The sequence below is a fragment of the Nematolebias whitei genome, chromosome 15, assembly GCF_014905685.2.
Source record: "Nematolebias whitei isolate Nwh7 chromosome 15, NemWhi1, whole genome shotgun sequence".
NCBI lineage: Eukaryota > Metazoa > Chordata > Actinopteri > Cyprinodontiformes > Rivulidae > Nematolebias > Nematolebias whitei.
The window spans coordinates 43,746,318-43,767,245 of NC_056512.1; the positions used below are offsets into that span (position 1 = coordinate 43,746,318).

The 20,928-nt window shown below is 42.0% G+C and overlaps 1 protein-coding gene across 1 annotated transcript in view; it reads left to right on the forward strand.

Annotated features, from left to right (window-relative positions):
• LOC119421895 (rho-related GTP-binding protein RhoN) overlaps positions 1-13,048 on the forward strand; it is a 45,416-nt gene extending 32,368 nt beyond the window's left edge. The window contains exons 3-5 of the mRNA XM_037689261.1: positions 2,664-2,773; positions 7,336-7,470; positions 12,381-13,048. Coding sequence (XP_037545189.1) covers positions 2,664-2,773; positions 7,336-7,470; positions 12,381-12,650 — 515 coding nt within the window. The 3' untranslated portion in view covers positions 12,651-13,048. The remainder of the gene's footprint in view (positions 1-2,663; positions 2,774-7,335; positions 7,471-12,380) is intronic.
• The last annotated feature ends 7,880 nt before the right edge of the window (positions 13,049-20,928 follow it).

Genomic DNA, 20,928 nt, shown 5'->3' on the forward strand with positions numbered 1-20,928 from the left:
TATATATATATATATATATATATATATATATATATTTGTTTATTTATTTATTTGTTTTATACTGTTTTTACTTTTGCTCTGTGAAGCAAATTCAAATTTTGTTGTATTTAGATGCAATGACAATAAACGTCTATTCTATTTGATCTCTCCTGCTGCTTTTTATGTTCTCCTAGGATCATCTCCATGATATTATACGGTCTCATCTTACGAGATGTATTAGTGCTCGAACTGTGTTGAGAAAGACTCAAGTTTTAGCAGTATTTGTAAAATTAACAGAGGCATTGCCATTTTTGTATTTCTAATCATTTAGCTGCAGCGCCCGTCTTAATTCAGGCCTCTCTTGTAAATGAGTCCCTGAGGCTCAATGGGATTAACTTGTTTAAATAAATGTTGAATGAAAAATTCGAGTTAACTCCAAATGTTAATCAGTTGCAGCTGTACAAGCAGTGAGTTTCATTCAAATCTGTTCAGTGAGATATTTGACTAACCCTACAGATAAATGCACACACAGGTAGGACAAACACATTATCACCCTTCTCCTTTGGTGATAATTCAGTGTGATGATTCACATGAAATGTGTAAATATTTAAATTAATTATTTTTTTTATTTTCACGTTTCTAGTGGTGTGAAACGTGGACGTTTGTCCCCAAACAGCTGCTTCATTATGACTTTAGGAGGCAATGAAGTCCTCACGGGCAGGATGGAGGGTGTTACTGCACGACCACAAAAGCCCAAATATTTTCACGAGTCTGCTAATGAGAGCTGGGAGGAAACAGGAGCTGAGGAGCAGAGAGGCGTGTGCAAACGCAGGGACAATGCTTTGTCTTTGAATGTGATCAGGACACAGGCATGGGAGCGGAGAGCGAGAAGTGCGTTCATGTGAACCTCGTTCCACAAATGAAAAAATAAATAAACGCAGGCTGAGAATAAAGAGATTCAACCTTTAGTTTAACCTTTGGGTTGGTGCTTTCTGCAGCGCTGAGATGTTATATGCACAAATCCTCCAGTCCTCACCTGATACTTTACTTCCTGTGCTTTTCTGTGCAACCCTTCATGGGATTCTTTTTATTCATTCAACCTTTATTTATACAGGTTAGTCTCATTGAGTCGCAAGGACTCATTTACAAGAGACCTGTTTTAGACAAAGAACACGAATGAGGTACAGACAACAATAGACAATCATATAAAAGCATGCAAAATGAAAAGTAAATAAAATAAATGATGTAAAATGAAACAAAAACGGCTACAATTTAAAGCAATGTAAAATACTCAAAACAGGAACGTGTCTACGTTGGTTTTTGCAATGATCTTAACAGTAAACTGTAGTATAGGGACAGTCCAGTAATTTTTGAAGTGATGTTCTAAAAGTTTCTCAAATCAGAATCAACTTTATTGTCATTGCACAGAGAAGTACAGCGAAGTTACGTTCCGTACAGCCGTCCGAAGGGTAGACGGATGTGTACCAGGGCTGCAGCTTCTAGAAGCGCTGCCCTTATCGCTTTAAGAAAAGGGGAAGAAAGCATGAGGAGAGAAGGTATTAAAAAAGATCTTACACTATGTCCTTAGACACAGTGTAAGGCAGCAAAAAAATCTACTTCAGCATAAAGCGACATAGATGGACAGAATACATTTTGACTTCCAGATGGTTTCCATAGTCCTATTAGCCGGTACAACTCTGATAGGGTCCACAGATGCTCTCGGGGATGGGAGCAGGAGCAGAGCTTCTTGATGTACGCATCCACCAGGAGCAATTTGAGATAAGTTGGCTTGCCCAAGGCCAAGCGGGGAGGCCGGATTCAGATAAACAACAATTGTTTTGGGAAGTTGGACTCTACTGATTTCATGTCTGCCTTCATAGTTTCTGCTGGTACACCCAATGGCAAATCCAAGCAGCCAGATTTGTGGACATTTGGCCTATATGTGCTTGTTAGCCTTCTCCAAGGTCGGTTCCTTCATGCCGGCGAGCTCTAGGAGCTGCAAGTGGTCCACCAGAAATCACGTCCAGCTTACGGTTCAGTTCACAAAGCATGAGTCTGAGCGCTCGAAGCGCGGTTCAATCCTTCACATAAGGCAGGCAGCCTCATTGTTGCCAAAACTGCTGCCGACATCTTCCTAATTTGTCAATATCCCAGGTATCTGCTGATTCCAAAAAGCAGAAACCCTGTTATCATAAAAGCCTGAAAAATAAAAATAAAACATAGAACCTCATTTAGTTAGCCCTTAGCCTAGCCTGAACGTTGACATCTGCCCTCTTCTAACTGCTCTGTCTGCCATGACCGACAAGGTAGTGATGCCTACTTGACAGAATTGTTTAAAAAATGGCCAAACTATCCCTTTAAACATTTCCCATGAAGCCCTGTGATAGAGGGAGGCCACAGCTGTGAGGAAGCCCTGGAGAAAACAAACCTCCATGCATAGCTGTGAAGATTAGGACTCAATTGCGTGTGCAGAGTGCGGTCAAGCTGCAGCATGTCACAATGCCAGCTGCAATGAGCTCCACATACATTTCTGACCTTTAGCTCACCTTCCATGGATGTGCAGTGGCTTTCTAAAGTCATATGGTTGGGACAAAGACCCCTGGTAGGGTTGAATCTAAGCAAAGAATTTACACGGATAACTCAAAATAAATCGTGACCTTTTGCCATATGTTGCGTGTCCACAGGTTCCTCTTATTATGACAACGTGAGGCCGCTGGCGTATCCCGACTCGGACGCTGTTCTCATCTGTTTCGACATCAGCCGGCCGGAGACGCTGGACAGCGTCATTAAGAAGGTTGGTTTAATTGTGCTTTTGTGTCTGTGTGTGTGACTGTTAGCAAAATATTTCTGTCGGGGAAATTTTAGTCAAGATTTATGGATGTTCTTTAACTGCGGTAATATGGCTGAGAATGTTAAGTGCCCATGAACCATGAGTTAGCAGAGAGTTCTTTTCTCTCTCAGAGAGGGCTGAATGAGGACCGATATGATCCTGCATGTGCAGCTGGGTGGCCGAGGTCATTACTGCCTGCCTGTGAGCTGTGAGAGATGATAAGGTTATAAAAACAATTCTCGCACGCCGCCCATGGCAGATTCTCGTGACCGAGGTCCATGTACATCTGAGTGACCTGTTGTGAAAGTCTGCCCTTGCAAGTTAAACCGGATAGGCGGCTGTGGTTGAGTGGTTAGAGCTGCCGTCCTCCAATGCAAGGATTGGGGGTTCGAATCCACCAGCTGTCACATGCCGAAGTGTCCCTAGGCAAGACACTGAACCCCTCACTGCCTCCGATGTGTGTCCCATCTGTGTATGCATGTGATAAAGCTCTGGTTAGTCTCTTTAGAATGATTTGTTCAATTAGCTTTGTAGAGATCTAGTATAGAGCTGTATGAATGGGTAAATGAGGCACAGATTGTTGTGTAAAGCGCTTTGAATATCTCGATAAGGTAGAAAGGGGCTATATAAGTACAGTCCATTTACCATAAAAATCTTTGTGTCCTCGAGCGTGGCTTCTTTGAGTAAATAAAATGAATGCAGGATATTTTTATCCAACAATTTCATATGACGCTGGACAAAGTTGAACAAAACAGGCAGGAAGTAAAGGTTGGAAGTGCCTCTGCAACTGATGAACTTTTTTTGTTAACCTGATACAAGATGGCTGCCAAAGAGAATTGACCTCAAAAACACAGAAATGGCTGCAGCTCAGTCACTTTTACCGGCGTTGACCTAAAGTTTGGTGTGCTGGTGGTTGAGATTGATCCTCGACATAATGTTTAAAATGTTGACGTTAACTATTTGGAGTTGACCCAGATCGGTCAAAAAAGTTTGACCAGAACGACTCCAACAAAGGAACAGCAGGTGATGCCAGGCCTTGAATTCCTAACACTTTCCATCAGGATTTGAAATCTGTTGGGACGCAGGAGAACAAACCAGGAAAAGAAAACTTGTTTTTTCCATCCTGATCAGCATCTCATTGACTCGGATTTCTGTGCAGCGGCTTTTCACGGTTCAACAATGGAGTAAATCAGTGCAGAGGTCGAAGTCTCCCGTTCTTTTCCTTTCATCGAAATGTCCATGGACACTTGACCTGCGTTCCCGGAAGAAATAAAAGGTCAACGTGAAGAAAGAAAAGAGAAGCTCTGCAGCTGAGCGGACTCGAGAGGAACATGCAAATGAGCCGACCACATGAGGGGAGCTGCTTCTTACATTGAGTCTCTGTAGACTTTTAAAAGATAAAATATGAGTTTTATGCTGAAGGATTGAACAGGAGGCAGCTTTTAAAGGTGGCTAATTGCTTCTGAAGGCGAAGATGACGTGATGATTTGTGTGTTTGTCTGTCTGTTAGCAAAATATCCCATGGACCACTTGATGGATTTCAATGCTACTCGGAAAGTAATCCTGCATCTTCAACTCATTGTGATTCAGAGTCAACCCAGCTAGACGCCATGACTTTAAATCAGACATTTTATAGATATTGGGGTAAGATTTGGTGGTAGTAGCTGAGAGTCACTCAACACATACTCCAAGCAATAATCGGGTCATGTGAAAAATCTTTGTATGAGATTGGACATAATTTTTATTTTCAATCTTTAACCAAAATGGTTATAATGTCCGTCATTTCTCAACAAAAGGGTGTCGGCAAAGGTCGAAGGAAAAGTTTACAACACAGTGGTGAGACCGGTTATGTTGTCTGGTCTGGAGACAGACGTGGACAAAAAGACAGGAGACTGAACTGGAAGTGGCAGAAATGAAGATGTTGAGGTTCTCCTTAGGAGTGACAAGGATGGAGAAGATCAGGAATGAGATCATCAGAGGTACAGCACAGGTTGAACAACTGGGAAACTACATGTAGAAGATTACCCAACCACTCCCCCACCCACCCACCACCACCAAAAAAAACCTACTATCAACATCAAGGGTGCTAAGGTGGACACTGTGGATTGCTACAAGTACCTGGAGGTCCACCTAGACAATAAACTGGACTGGACAACTAACACCAATGAACTCTACAAGAAAGGACAGAGTCGCCTTTTTCTTCTGAGGAGACTCAGGTCCTTTAACGTCTGAGGACCATGCTGCAGATGTTTTACCACTTGGTGGTCTCCAGCGTCGTCTTCTATGCTGTCGTGTATCAGGGCAGCAGGGTGAAGAAAGCTGATGCCAACGGACTCGATAAGCTCATCATCAAGAGAGCTGGTTCAGTTCTGGGAGTGGACCTGCAGTCTCTGACAGAGGTGTCTGAGCAGAGGATGCTGAGGAACCTGCTCCAGATCCTGAACAACACGTCTCACCCCCTGAATGGACTCTTACCACAGCACCTTCAGTTGTAGACTGAGACCACCGAGGTGCTCCACAGAACAACACAGGAAGTCCTTCCTGTGGCTATCAAACTTTTCAACTCCTCCCCCTTTCTACACGTATGACAATAAAATTAATCATGTACGACAATAAACACTTTAATGTTTCTGTCTGCACCTGTTTTAGAACTTAATTGTTGGTATTTTTACTGTATATTCTCTTGATAATTTGATTTTTTTTGTATGATTCCTTGTTTGTTTCTTTGTTTTGAAACTCTGTCACCATAATTTACTGAGGGATCAATAAAGTTCTATCTTATTGCATCTTAAATAAAGTTAGAGAGGCCAGACTGAGATGGTTTGGACACGTCCAGTGGAGGGACAGTGGGTATACTGGTAGAAGGATGTTAGAAATGCAGCTGCCAGGAAAAAGACGGAGGAGATATATGGATGCAGTTAGAGAGGACATGGAGGTAGATGGAGTGAGGACAGAGGACAGAGTGATGGAGGAGGATGACCCGCTGTGGAGACCCTGAAGCAGGAACAGCTGAAAGAAGAAGAAGAAGAAAAATTCCCAACATAAAATCGTCTTAGTTTGTAACTCTCATACTTTTGTTCGAGGGATGTGAGGCTTTTAGTTGTTAAATCATTCCAACAGTAGAGCAGGGCTGAGTGTCGTCGTGGGCTGGAGCTGTCCTCCGCGGTCTGGGACGGTTTCTACCATCTCTCTGACCACACATGGAGAAATACCCGAGGAAAATTTACGCCCAGCTGAACGGGCTTGTGTCTCGTGTAAAGCAGTCTTGTGGTTTTTGTTGGTCTCTCATCTTGAAGCCATGTGTGTGTGTTTGCCTTTGAACTGCACCCCTCCTGGGCTGACCCCAGTTCCCACGAGCCCTGTTGACGTGTTTAGTGGTCTGTAGAGGAGCGGATAAAATGCCCTTGAAGGTTTTTATAGATTTAACCCAAGACACCATTTTTTAACTTGCGCGTATTTTACGAGCCTCAGTGGCTCCTGTCCACAGCGGGGGGAGCGACTCCAGCTTCTGTAGCTTTTCCCATGAATGACTTGGCAGGGGGGTTTCCTTGACCCGCTGACCTCCAGTTGTCATCCTGGTAATCCCTGAAACTCGGGGGCACACGGCAAACCTGCTGCACAATCAGAATCTCAAATTAGACTCTTGACCTTCAGAAACCAGGAGGTGTCAGAGGCTGGGGGGGAGAGCTGGGGGTGGAGAGGGGGTTAAACAATCACAGCTTTTCACTGCATCTTATTGGCAGAACGGGTGAAGGTTAAAGGTCATGAAGGGTGAATGGATGCCGTGACGTTCTGCACACGGCTGCAGCACATCTCAAGGCTGTCGAGCATTCGGGTCGCCGGGGACCGCGTCGGTTCAGCGGAGTCTCGAACTGACGTTTAATCTTAAAAGAAATACAGATGAAGCTTTTCTGAGCAGAACCTGAAACAGATTTGTTGACGGAGAATGTGCGAGGACAGAGTAACGGACTTCAGCAGAAATTTGAGCTCAGCTGGCACGATTGAACGCACAGTTTGGCTCTGAACGTCGGCAGGTGTTTTTTTTATTTAAACACATATTAGTCGGTAGCTTCTTAGTGTGGATGATCCTACATTCGTTCATGTTGAGTTAAAGTAAATTTATTTAATTCACCGTTTTGTCCATGAAGCTCTTGTTTCATTTCTCAGTTGTTTAGTTTTTAAAATGACAAATCTCGGTTACGATGGAAGCATCTTGAAACTGTTTTTTGTGCCTTATTCCCTCCCAGAAATAAAACTTACAGCGACTTTGAACATATTTGACTCCATTTTTGCTTTTTTTTTTTAAAATAAAAACTGAGTTGTTTTTTTTAGTTTATTCACAGACAAATGAGTTAAATGAAAATTTGACTTTATTTTTGTATTATTCTGAAATCTGTACAAAAATCATAAACGCAGTACTTGAAATATTTATACACAGTGGGATGAAAAAGAGTGATACTCCATTCGTATCTGTATAAAAAATTTTTTTGTCTAATTTATGTTAACTTCTGTTAATGTTTCCGCAGTGGCAAGGAGAGACGCAAGAGTTTTGTCCGAATGCCAAAGTGGTTTTGGTGGGCTGTAAACTGGACATGAGGACCGACGTGAACACCCTGAGGGAACTCTCCAAGCAGAGGCTGATCCCCGTCACTCATGAGCAGGTGAGGACTAAACCAGATGGATATCTGAGGTGAAAGGTCATGAATACTGAGAGACGGGCTCTTCACAAACACTTCCACATAAAGTGCTTAAGAAAGAGACGGAATTACTTTCAATCAAAACTTTCATGTGAGCGATTGACAACTTAAAGTTATTATTAAGAATGAAATGTTAGCTGAATCGTCAAAGGTAAAACAGAACAGAAAATAAAAAAAGCAGAACAGTAGCTAAAATTAAAATGAACAAAATCAAAGCTTAAAGCAAAACTTAGCAATATTGTAGCTTAAAGTTAATGTTAGCAAACTGTAACAAAAAGCTAAAGTTAGGAAACTGTACAAAAACTAGGATAAACAATTTGCAACTAAAACAAAGTTATCTAAACAGTAGCTAAAAGTTAAAGTTAGCAAAACTGTAGCTAAAAGCTAAAGTTGTGATTAAGTAAATAATTACCTTTTAACTTGTAGCTAAAATGTAAAGTTAGGAAACTGTAGCTCAAATTAAAATGAGCTAAATCAAAGCTTAAAGCAAAACTTAGCAATATTGTATCTAAAAGCTAAGCTAAAAAATGTGCAACTAAAAGCAAAAGTTATAGCAACACTGTAGCTAAAGGATAAAGTTTGCACAACTGTAGATAACTGATAAAAAAATATGTAGCTAAAAGCCAAAGTTAGCAAAACTCTAGCTACAAGCTAAAGTTTGTTATATTGTAGCTAACAAGTGAAGGCTGTAGCTAAAAGCTGAAGTTTGCAAAACTGTAGCTAAATTTAAAATGAGCTAAATCAAAAGTAAAAGTTTTCAATATTGTAGCTTAAAGCTAATGTTAGCAAATTGTAGCTAAAATGCAAAGTTAGAAACTAGCTAAAATTAAAATGAACTAAATCAAAGCTTAAAGCAAAAAAAATTGCAATTTTGTAGCTAAAAGCTAAGCTAAAATATGTGCAACTAAAAGCAAAAGTTAGTAAAACTGTAGCTAAAGGGCAAAGTCAGCATAACTGTGGATAACGGCTAAAATAAGAAAATCTGTAGCTAAAAGACAAAGTTAGCTAAATGGTTGCAAAATAATAAAACTAGTACTACCAAAGCTAAAACTAGCTCAATTGTAGCTTAAAGTTAAAATGAGAAAAGCTGTAGCTAAATTACTGTAGCTAATAGGTGAAGAAAACTGTGGCTTAAAGGAACATAAGATAAAAATGGAGCCAATATGCTGAATTAGAATTCAGAAAACAGTGTTTGAAGGACTTTTAAAAAAATTAAGCGTTGTTGTTAACAAAATAAAGCCTAAAACTAGTTTATAGTATAATAATGCATATAAGTTAGAACTACTAAAAGCCACAGCTCACCATTTTTTAATGGAAAAGAACATTTTCATACAAATGATTAGTATGTTTGATTCCATGAATGTGCTCAAGAAACCATAAACAGAAGAACAATAATGCGAATGCTGAATCAGCAACAATAAACGTGGAGAGAAAAAACGGCAAGACGAGGGTATTTTTGTGTTTGATCAGCAGTCACATAATTTCTTTTTAGATCTCACGATGAGGAGACCCGGAGGAGGAAAACGGGCTTTAAAAACACAATTAACTGCTGCTCGACCACTACAAGTGCAGCGTAAAGTCCCTCGTGGACGTCCTGCTGGGGTCGGCATGTTGACCAGAATTTGCTGAGCGGAGATAAAAGGTTGCTTATGTTCAAGGCTGCAGAGAGAAGAAGTGACCAGCCGAGCTTATGGAGACGTGTTTTTTACAGAAATTAAATATTCCTGCAGATTTAGGGATTTTCAAAATGCAAGACGAGTAAAGAAACCAGACGTTGATAAATAAGAGAGTCCTTTGTATTGCAAGCTGTCATGACCTCAAGACTGAGGAGGTGGAGGAACGAGGGCAGAGGTGACAACAAACTCTGAATCTGTGGATTTTATTCAGTTCAGTTAGACACACAAGTGGAGGTCTTTTAATGTAAAAACAGGTTTCCTAAGGCAGACAATGGTTCACGTTTCTGTCCGTTAGCAAAATATCTCACGAACCACTGGATGGATATTAATATAACTCAAATTTAAACACAAAAATAGCTATAACTCAGTCAGTTACACAGATAATGAGGCAAAATTTGGTGTAGTCGCTGCAAGTAATACCCAACATACTCTGAGCACTGATAAATTGCTCATTATGATACAGTAGTCCCTCGTTTATTACGGGGGATCCGTACCCTGAAGCCCCACGATAAGTGAAAAACCACAAAGTTGATTTGTCAGTTGCTTGATTGTCAGTTATAAACATTAACATTAAAAGAAACAAACATTTGAAATATCACTTCGTGTGTGATTTATAAGTGTATTAAGGGCAGGATCATTTCTCATTTAATGAGTATATCCCTCACCGGGGTCAGCCGAGCCTCGTCATCCTCCTCCCTGCTCCGCAGTGATTCACATCAGATTGTTCACAAAAGCGCAGGAACTTATGCATCGACAGATGTGGTGGAGAGAATCCGGTGATTCTTCAAAATAAAAAGGTTTTTTTTTTGTTTTGTTTTTTCTGTGCGGCCCGGTATAAATTGACCCGCGGCCCGGTAGTCGTTGGGGACCACTGTTCTAGACAATGTTTCTAAACGCTCAAAAAAAATAAACAAGAAGGAGAGAATATCATGATTTCAGCTCCCTGCCTCCGCTGCTCCGTCACCTGCAAGCGCTCTTGGCCACGCCCACTTCTCCGCTCTACACGAGATCAGCCGATCAGCTGCAGCAGGAAGTTTATCCTGCAGTGTGGGTTGCACAAAAAGTGCAGCAGGTGCTAAATAATTTAAAATAAATTTATTTTAAATGAAAATTTCATGCTGATCGTGCGGCTCATCCATCAATCAGCCAATTGTGTGTCATGTCCAATTTTATTTTGAAATACCGTGATAGAGCGAACCCACGATACGACTACTGTATTTCCAAGGTTTGACTGTGAGATTCAAAACTTCTATTAAGATCAGACGAGTTTAGTTTAAAATAATGTTGTGAATTGTAGAGAGAATAATGCGTTCCTTCAAGAAATGCTTTTAATTCCCTAAAAACATGTAAACCAGACGAGCACAATAAACCAAAATGTGATAAAACCGTAGAAGCAGGACCACAATAAGACGTTTTATTCATGTTTGGTTCTCCGAGATGTCCAGAAAATATGAGGCAAACGGTAAAAATCTTTTTGTTCTAATCCAGCAGCCTGTGTTATCTCATTGTTGGTCTTGAATTGAATTCCCGCAGAGCCAAAAAGTTGAGAGTGAAATTGACCACCGGGTGAACCCCGATATTTCTGCTCTAATCTGCCCGAGATTTGATCTAGGTTTTCCTGTTGCCACAATCTCTGCTGCAGCCCCCACGGCTGAATCTAAAACCGCTGTTCCACCTAACGAGGGCTCCGCTGCTCCTGACACACGCCTCGGCTCACGAGTGTGATAGAAATCAAACCGCATCCACCGGGGATGAAAAGCTTTCTCCATGACTGGGTTGTAGGTTTGTTAAAAACGCAGCTCTGGCTCGTCCATTCCAACATTCGCACGCAATGAATCCTGCGCGAATTCAAAGCATGACACGAGATCAGGCCATGTAGTGAAGAGGAGAGCCAAGGGAGTTTTAAAATTAAATTAAATTTGCTTGATTTGATCGTGAGCAAACAGTTTACAGTCTTAATTATCTGGGAACATTGTTGCATTACTCAGGGGTGAGCTGGAGCACTTCTGCTCGAGTTTATTCTCTTATCTCAGCGCGTCAACACCAGCTCTGTCGGATCTGTGTTGCTCTGATCCCCCTTTCACCACAGAATGAGTGCATTCTTCATGCATCACACTCAAAAGGTTCATTTACCTCCAGATGTGCAGACACCACAGGATTTAAGAATCACTTCATTACAATTTTGATCCACTGCACCACCATACTTTTTCCACATCGGCCATTTTGGCTCTGTTACTACCTCATTTTGTAAGACATGGCACATCAGGGACGGGTGGGCTTCAACCCTCCTTTAAGTCACACGGGCCACCAGAAGGCGTCTACGCCCCGACCTGAGCTGCCTTGTGAAAAACCCTGGGAGGGTGTGTAGGACTTTACAGTCCCACAAAAACTCCCATGTTCCCCCAAAAACGGGACATTTTGTCTTCAATTTTGGACAATGAATGTTCATGGAGTCACTTGGCTTATCTTTATTTACAACAACGGGCCGGACACATTCAATACACACCCTTATATTATGTATAACAACCAAAAACATTATGCGTTTGGCAAAATAGTAACAACTTAAAAATAAAACAATGTGCAAAATCGACGAGGTATAAAACTACAAAAAAATATAACATTTATTTGAACTTTTGAGTAGCTGTTAGCTTAACTTATATTATTCTGGCTGCTGTCTACTGCAGGTAATATACCATATTTTCCGGCGTATAAGTCGCAGTTTGTTTCATAGATTTGTCAGTCCTGCGACTTATACGCCAAAGCGACTTATATACGCAAATTTTTCCATATTCATAACGCAATTTTTGACTGACACTTTAAATTTCGAAGAACTGAAACAGAAAGTCCTCCCGTGCGCGCTCGCTTCACTCAGCTGGTGCAGGCGGAGGAATGCTGGAGCGCTAGCAGCCCCGGCCGTGATGGACGGATGGTGCCACACCGCCCAGGCAAAATGAAGCTGTTATGATCATTAAATAAATGCATAATGAACACAACAGGTCCACAGTGATGAGTAATAAATGCGACTTATATGTTTGTTTCCTCTTCTTGATGCTTTTTTGACTGATGCAACTTGTACGCCAGAAAATACGGTGCACTCTACCAACTAGTCGATGTAACCCCACTTTAATTTTTTTTAATTTATTTAGTAAATCTTGTTGTTTCCTGTTAAATTCCCTTTTGTCTCCATCGGTGTTCCAGGGAAGCACAATAGCCCGTCAGATGGGGGCGGTGGCCTACGTGGAGTGCACCTCGAAGGTTTCTGAGAACAGCGTTCGGGACGTGTTCCACATCACCACCCTGGCGTCGGTGCAGCGGCCGCACAAGCCGCAGCTGAAGCGCAGCAGTTCCCGCAGAGGTCTGAAGCGAGTGTCGCAGCTCCCTCTGCCACCTCTGCCGGGTCGGACTGAGCAAATGGACCAGGCCCCGGCCATCAGGAAGGACCGCGCCAAGAGCTGTATACTCATGTAGAAGCCCAGCTTCAGAAGATATGCAGTGTATATGTACATACATCAAACAGAAGTATATAAAAGAGAAGTATATTTATTGGTTCTTTTTGTGTGCATCTTTAATTTTTGCACAGTACACGAGTGAGAACAGAGAATCAACGCACTGTGGAAACGAATGCTTTGGATTCTTTTTCTGTTTTTTTTTTTTCATATTTTGTGCATTTTTTTTTTTTTTAAATAAGCAGTTTGCTTATTTGTGTTTGGAAACAACGGCAAATTGGACTCGCCCTCTGGACATGCGGAAGCTGCGATAGTGGAAGCGCGGTCTGGTCCAGGGAATTAAAGTGGAATTAATTTCCTGAAAGAGCACGACGACGCGATGAAGACGAGGCGCGAGAGAAAAGCCATGTTGATGCAGATGGAACGGGGCTGCTGAGCAGATGTGACAGTGCTCGTTAGGCTCCTTCCTATTACTGTTTTAGAGGAAAACTGCTACTTTGATCACTGCTGGAAAGGGATTCTAGTGTTTTTAGCTGAACGATGTCAAGGAAGTGAAATGAGACCGAATGAAGAGTTACAGCGTGAGCACTACCACCACAAGTGCATTTTTTACAGTGAAAATGATGCATTTTCCCCATTTAACACTAACTTTCCTCATCCGATTTAGTCGTTTTCAGTTAGTCCCTGAGATTAATGTTGTTATTTTAAACGTTTCTTTGTGGGAGAATAAAATGGTAAAGAATTAGGGCTATTTTGTTGTAGTGTCACTTGACTCAAAAAATAAAAGCTTGACTCCACTGGAAAAAAGTAGATTTCTTTCCATGTATAGTGACGATATTCAAGATTAAATTTGCACGCCGCGTCTCATTCTGCTCAGACTGACTGAGAAAAAGAAACTTGTGTTTTCTTACAGCAGCATCCAGAAGCTGTATCCATACACTGCACATTTTGTGTATTAACGAGTTTCTCTGCGCTCGTGCTGCTGCAACAACCGAACAGTTCAGCTCGAGAAAAGATTGTCTCAAGATAATTGGCGGGTTATTTTCTCAACTGGCACAAAAATAAACTGAACTGCTGCTGCTGCAGCCAATGTTGGTTTTAAATGGCTGAAATGACTCTTTTGGCAGCTAATGATTTTTACATTTAAACTTCTGTTTGGTGTTTGGACAGAAAACCTGTCAAATGTTTTCTTTACTCAAGAACATTTCATTACATACATTTCCTTCTAAGTAGCTTCTGACTCAACCAGCTTGTCTTGGCACAAACCTGCTTCCTGTTAGAAATTAGGTGGAGGTAAAAACAAAAAGCTGAAAAACCTGTTGATGTGAACAGCTGCTGCGTTCCTTTTAGAAATTAAAATCAAAACAAGCTGAGCTCAAACAGGTTGAGGAGAAATGACACAAAGAGGGAAAAAATGAAATTATTTAGGGAAAATGTTACTTCAGACATAAATGAATAATATTTTTCTGATTAGATGACAAGGAATTTTAAAGTTTTATCTATATTAAATAAAGGAATGCGTCATGAGTCGCCTACAACTAAAAAGCTTTACTTATTTAAAGAGGACAAAGAGTCTCATACCTTTTTTGATGGTTGCTGCACCCACTGGGCTAAAAACAGGAACCATCATGCACAGTTTGAGTGCAACACGATGTTAGTTTTTGTAGTGTATACACATTTATATAGGTACCAATAATTTAAAAATGAACAGGTTCTGTTGCAACATAAGCTGCCAATGTGAAGGATTCTGGGAAGTCGATGCCAAAAACCTCATCCTTGGTGCATTTAATGAGAAAACTTTGCTGTGAAAATGGCGCCCAGTTGGAATATTTAATGCAATAAGAATAAAATTAATCTAGCAGGAGTTGGTTTGTATAAGAAAAGCATTTTAATTTATTTTTTGTGTGAGTGGAGGAAAGAGGAGGGAGAAATTTTATCCTCGACCTGGAGCAACGGCAGAGCCAGGGGGTGGCCAATGGTGGTCTTGGCCACCACAGATTAATCTTGGGCCACCCCAACGACCACTCAAATCATTTGCGGAAACTGTAAGTTGTATTAAAAAAAAAAGAGAGAGAAAGGATGATTGGCAACCCAACTGTCGACATCATTAGATGCAGCCACACACCAAAATGAAAGTCGATATGTTGCTTATTTTTGACCCAATCATTTGAGGAAACTATACTTTTAATAAATATAAAAATAGAAAGCATCATTTCCTAAAATGATTGGACCGGCCGGATTATATTTCGTTTCACATCTTGACTGGGCAACCCAATCACTGATGGGGACTTTTTTTTATATCTAGATGCAGCAACACACCAAAATGGAAGTCAGCAGGTTGCTACATGTTCGAGTTATCACAAGGTTTGCATATATGGCAGCAGCCATCTTGGATTTTGACATGGCAACCCAATTTTTTAAAGGAACATTTCTTATGTAGCAACACACCAAAACGGAAGTTGGTATCTCACTTGATTTTCAAGTTATCATGCACAGAACATGCACAAATTGATGGACACGAGGGTTTTTAGGTGACCGTCTTAGAGGGGGTCACCGAGCTGCAGCAGATGTTGCCCAGGGCAGGAAACGAGCTGTGGATCTGGAGGCAAACACCCACAGGAGGAGCAGCAGACCTGCTGTGCCCCCACAGTTCAGACTGACACTTGAGAAGATTAGTCTTTTGGTGCCAGCAACTCTGAGTGTGCGTGCGTTTATTAATAGGAAAACATCATCTCTGCTGCACTGACCAATAAAGCAGCCATCCAGGCATTGATTCAGATGTATACCTCTTGTCAAGATAAATATGAATCAGCAGCAGCTTTGTTAGTGAAATCAGATGGGCATCAGACATTATCTTGACAATCTACTCCCACTCGCAGGCAGGATTATTACTGCAGGATGCCTCGCCTCCGTTTCAGCAATCTAATCAGCCATTTGCCCTTTAACGCTGATGGCCGCGGCCCGGGGATTAGAAGTACCTTTGTGGGCTCTCATTTTGCATTCTTAAGTTTCCTTTCTATTCCAAGCAGCCAAGAGAGATTAGACATCTTCTTCCTGAGAGAATCACTGCCATTCACACAAGGAGCACAAGTCTAGTCGCTCTTGGCTAATTATGAGCGTTTGCGGTTGGGGTTGTGTCCCGAGAAATGGTAGAAAGACAAAGATCGGTTGACCCGGAGGAGAGGTGATGGAGAGCAGAGGACTCGGACGGAGGCGGCGTCTCCTGACTGTTTTACCAAAGGCTGCAGAGCGCCGCCGCTAATTGCACGGAGTCATGTGAGGATTCGTAATGAGAAGCAGTTTGTGACCGAGATGAACTCGCACACAAACAGGAAGTCAGAGGAGATTTCTGACATTCCACATTCGTGGCGGAGTCATTGATCATCAGGGTGCTCCAAAAGTTTCACAAGCACGTTAATCTGACGCCGTCTCCTCTGGCACCTTTTAAAATGTTGATCGTTTCCCAGCAGATTAACTCCCGTAAAGTTAAAAAATATATAATACTTTAAAAAATCTGGACTCTTCCCTGAAGTGGTTACACAATGAAAACACAAACTGTGAAGATTAATTAGCATAATGTTCATCGTTTTCTCTAGAACGTTACTAATTAAAATTTACACAAGTGTTTGTGTTTTTATTTGCCTGTGTCTAAATTTAAAGCTGGGAGGAGAAATATGGCCCAGATAGAACGTTTTATGTTCCTATGGTGTTAGCAAAATATCTCTTGTAGCACATGGATTGTATTGAAACTAGCAGCAATGTCTGGATGGACATCTACAACCAACTTCTGGACACAAAGCAACCTCAAACATGAAAGTGACTTCATTTTGAAGATATTAATGTTTTGTGTGGGAGTAGCTCCCCAAGACTTTGTCATTAACTGCTGTCAGTGTCTGTTAGTTATCCTATAAAGTTTTGCTGCCACGTCACATTATTTAAAGTTCAGTTTTATTTTTATTCAAGCTCTTTTGAGCGGTCTGCATGCTTGGGTCCAGCCTCCTAAACAATAACCAGAAGATTCAACTAGAGAAGAAAGATGTAACAGCTTAGAAAATATAATTACCGTATTTTTTTGGACTATAAGACGCACTTACAATCCTTTAATTTTTATTAAAAATCAACACTGAGCCTTATGCATTAATTCTGTTTGTGCTTACTGACCTCAAACCGATTTTATGTGATTATTGTGAATGAGTTGCATAAAGTTTGACTTATCTGACTGTTTTGTTTCGCTTAGAGCACCTTATAATCCGGTGCACTTTATCGTCCGAAAACTATGGTACTGTTAGCCACTGGGTTGGTTTAGGAGCAAGCGAGAAAAGACACATGATGAAAAACATATTGAGTTAAATGTGAGCGTTTATTAAGGACGTTACGTCTCAGACCGGCTAAACAAAGTTATTTTTTTCAGCCATAGGTGGAAAAATCAGCCACACTTTCAACCTGATGAACAGTAATTGATTTGCACTTAGGCATGCAAACGGTTTATGTTGAGCAGCGATGGTAGATTGATCCACCACTCTAAAAATTATCTCAGTGAATATTTAATTCACTGAAAACTTTCACTCATCTTCTCTGAAAGATCCCCCTTCATGGATTAGAGCAGAGTTTTATTCCAGGGATCTTTGTGAGTTTTCTTCTGTGTAGTCAGTGTCTTACCTGCAGATGACAGCAGTCAGAGTGAACTCAGTGCGACAAATCGGAGAGAAACGCTCATGTGGGAGTCAAGCAGCTGCTTAGAGGAGGACTTGTTCCAGAGCAGATTTGCACAATTTAAAATGATAAAAAAAAAACTAAAACTTTTACAGATGAATGAGCAAATAAAACTCCTGCCTTTAACTTTAGCATGGCAGTTATTTGTTCAAGTTTATTTCTCAACCAGTTGTTTATGTTGCTGTGTCCACAGGACAAATGTTTTCTCTCCATTTCTGTCCATTTTTTTAAAATGTCATTAATGTTGAACGGCTGTTGACAATAGCAACACGTTAAAGTACAAAGGACGAACATTTTTTATGATGGAGACGGACGTTTGCACAAAACTGTAGCCATTAAAAAAAAAAATTGTATTACTACTTTCAGTAATTAACCATTTCAGCCCAACAAAACTTTAATATTTAATATATTAATATGTAATCTTTTTATGATTTGGCTCAGTGGTTAGCACTGTAGCCTCACAGCAAGAAGGTCCTGGGTTCAATTCCCGGTTGGACCTGGGGTTTTTCTGTGTGGAGTTTTCATGTTCTCTCCGTGTTGCGTGGGTTTTCTCCGGGTACTCCGGTTTCCTTCCACAGCCAAAAACATGCATGTCAGGCTGCCTTCAGGCCTCCCTTGCAAAAGAGATCTGTGATCTCAGTGGGATTTGCCTGGTTAAATAAAAGGTTAATAAAAAAAATTACTTATTGAGGACTGAGTCATTCATGCTAAATGTCATTTTTAGCCTTTATTGCTCCGTTTTTACAACCTAGAGACCGGTCTTCATTTTTGGTTTTATTCTTTTACCTTCCAGCCACAGGGTTTCACGTCACTTTCATTTTCTGCAACAGTTTTAAAGAGCTGTTCAAATCTGAAGAGCATTTTCAGGCTGCCTGATCAAAACAACTGAATCACCACCACCTAATTTCAGCATGGGTGAATCAGCAAGACGTTGCAGCTGCTGCGGTCCTTATTTTCATCAAGCTGCTAACAAGACCTGCCAAGCTGCCAACAAGACCACGCCGCTAACAGAACAGAACCATGTTGAAAGAACCTCACTGCTAACCGAACCACACTGTAGAGGTTTCTTTTTTCAACTTTGGCGCCTTGTTTTAGTATTTTAGTAGTATTTTTAGTATGTTTTGAGTATTTTTGCTGCATGCTTTGCTATTTATTGTTGTTTTTTTTGGTGAGTTGAAACGGTTCTTCTCATCCTACGCATTTCATTGCATTGCTGACCTTGTGTTGATTTTGCATATGACAAATAAACCTAACCTGAACCTTTTCTCCAGGTACTCCAGTTTCCTCCCACAGACCAAAAACATGCATGTTGGTCTGACTGGTAACTCTAAATTGTCCCTAGGTGTGAGTGAGAAAGTGAATGGTTGTTTCTATGTGTCCATGTGATGGACTGGAGACCTGTCCAGGGTGTCCCCCGCCTCTCGCACAGTGATAGCTGGACATGGACACCGGCGACCCCCGCAACCCAAAGAAGGAAGAAGCGGGTAAAGATAATGGATGGATAGATTATAGCATTAAAAACAGGGGTTTGGGGGTTGGAATGAGTTAAACTTGTTTATATTTGGAACCAAACAGAGTAAATGTTAAATATAAAATATTTAATGATGAATTATGAAATATAAATCACAGTTTCCTCATGGATTTAGTTGAGTTTGTTGCCAGTATTATTACCAATTGCGTGCTTTTTAATAAGCATCATTAGCACCAAGAAAGTTCATACATTGTAACATAGCTCTCTTCATAATGTGCACGTTGATGCTCAGTGATAAAAACTCAAAGCTCGACACTGTAAGGGTGATTTTGCCATTATGTAACTTTAAAAGGGTGATATTAAAATCTGGTAGTTTTGTGCTCAGTACAAAACAAATAAATTAGAATTTTTTTGTATTTGCTTGATGATAGAAATAGTTATTCTGTGGTAATATGCTGGTATTAATAATGTTTGTGCAGACAGAAGATGGAGGTTTTCAGGGTAAAATTGTTTGTGTGTTCGGGGGAGGTGGGGAGAGATAAAGCTGGTGTAGGGCCTACAGAACCGCTTAGCCCTGGAGCCTACAATCAGGTTATGGGGGTCTTGTCCACTGGGGAGATGCCCTTTTAGCTGTTTGCCGTTTGGCCACCGAGCAGCTTGAGCGGAGCAGTTGGGGGTTTGTGCATCGATAAAGGCCACATCACTGTCAGTGTCTCGAGGGAGAGAGAGGAAAGCTTTGTTTATTTTCTTCTGCCAAAAGGGTAAAACCGCTCAAAAGTCTGCTACAGTTTCAGCTGGTTTGACTTTCTTTAAAAATAATACATAAAGTAATAATTGATGGTAAATCTCCATCCATCCATCCATTTTCTTCCGCTTATCCGGGGTCGGGTCGCGGGGGTAGCAGCCTAAGTAGGGAGGCCCAGACTTCCCTCTCCCCAGCCACTTGGGCCAGCTCTTCCGGGGGAATCCCGAGGCGTTCCCAGGCCAGCCGAGAAACGTAGTCCCTCCAGCGTGTCCTGGGTCTTCCTCTGGGCCTCCTTCCGGTGGGACGTGTCCGGAACACCTCACCAGGGAGGCGTCCAGAAGGCATCCTAAACAGATGCCCAAGCCACCTCAACTGGCTCCTCTCGATGTGGAGAAGCAGCGGCTCTACTCCGAGTCCCTCCCGGATGATCGAGCTTCTCACCCTGTCTCTAAGGGAGAGCCCAGACACCCTGCGGAGAAAACTCATTTCGGCCGCTTGTATCCGAGATCTCATTCTTTCGGTCACAACCCAAAGCTCGTGACCATAGATGAGGGTGGGAACGTAGATCGATCGGTAAATTGAGAGCTTCGCCTTTTGACTCAGCTCTCTCTTCACCACGACAGACCTGTACAGCGCCCGCTTCACTGCAGACGCTGCACCTATCCGCCTATCGATCTCACGCTCCATTTTTCCCTCATTCGTGAACAAGACCCCAAGATACTTGAACTCCTCCACTTGGGGTAGGACCTCCTCCCTGACCCAGAGAGGGCACTCTACCCTTTTCCGGCTCAAGACCATGGCCTCGGATTTGGAGGAACTGATCTTCATCCCTGCCGCATCGCATTCGGCTGCGAACCACTCCAGCGAAAGCTGTAGATCACGATCTGATGAAGCCAATAAGACCACATCATCTGCAAAAAGCAGAGACGCAATTCTGAGGCCACCAAAACGGATCCCCTCAACACCTTGGCTGCGCCTAGAAATTCTGTCCATAAAAGTTATGAACAGAATCGGTGACAAAGGGCAACCTTGGCGGAGTCCAACTCTCACTGGGAACAAGCCCGACTTACTGCCGGCGATGCGGACCAGGCTCTGACACCGGTTATACAGGGACCTAACAGCCCGTATCAAAGGGCCTGGTACCCCATACTCCCAGAGTACCCCCCACAGGGCCCCCCGAGGGACGCGGTCGAACGCCTTCTCCAAGTCCACAAAGCACATGTAGACTGGTTGGGCAAACTCCCACGCACCCTCCAGGACCCTGCTGAGAGTGTAGAGCTGGTCCAGTGTTCCACGGCCAGGACGAAAACCGCACTGTTCCTCCTGAATCTGAGGTTCGACTATCCGACGGACCCTCCTCTCCAGAACCCC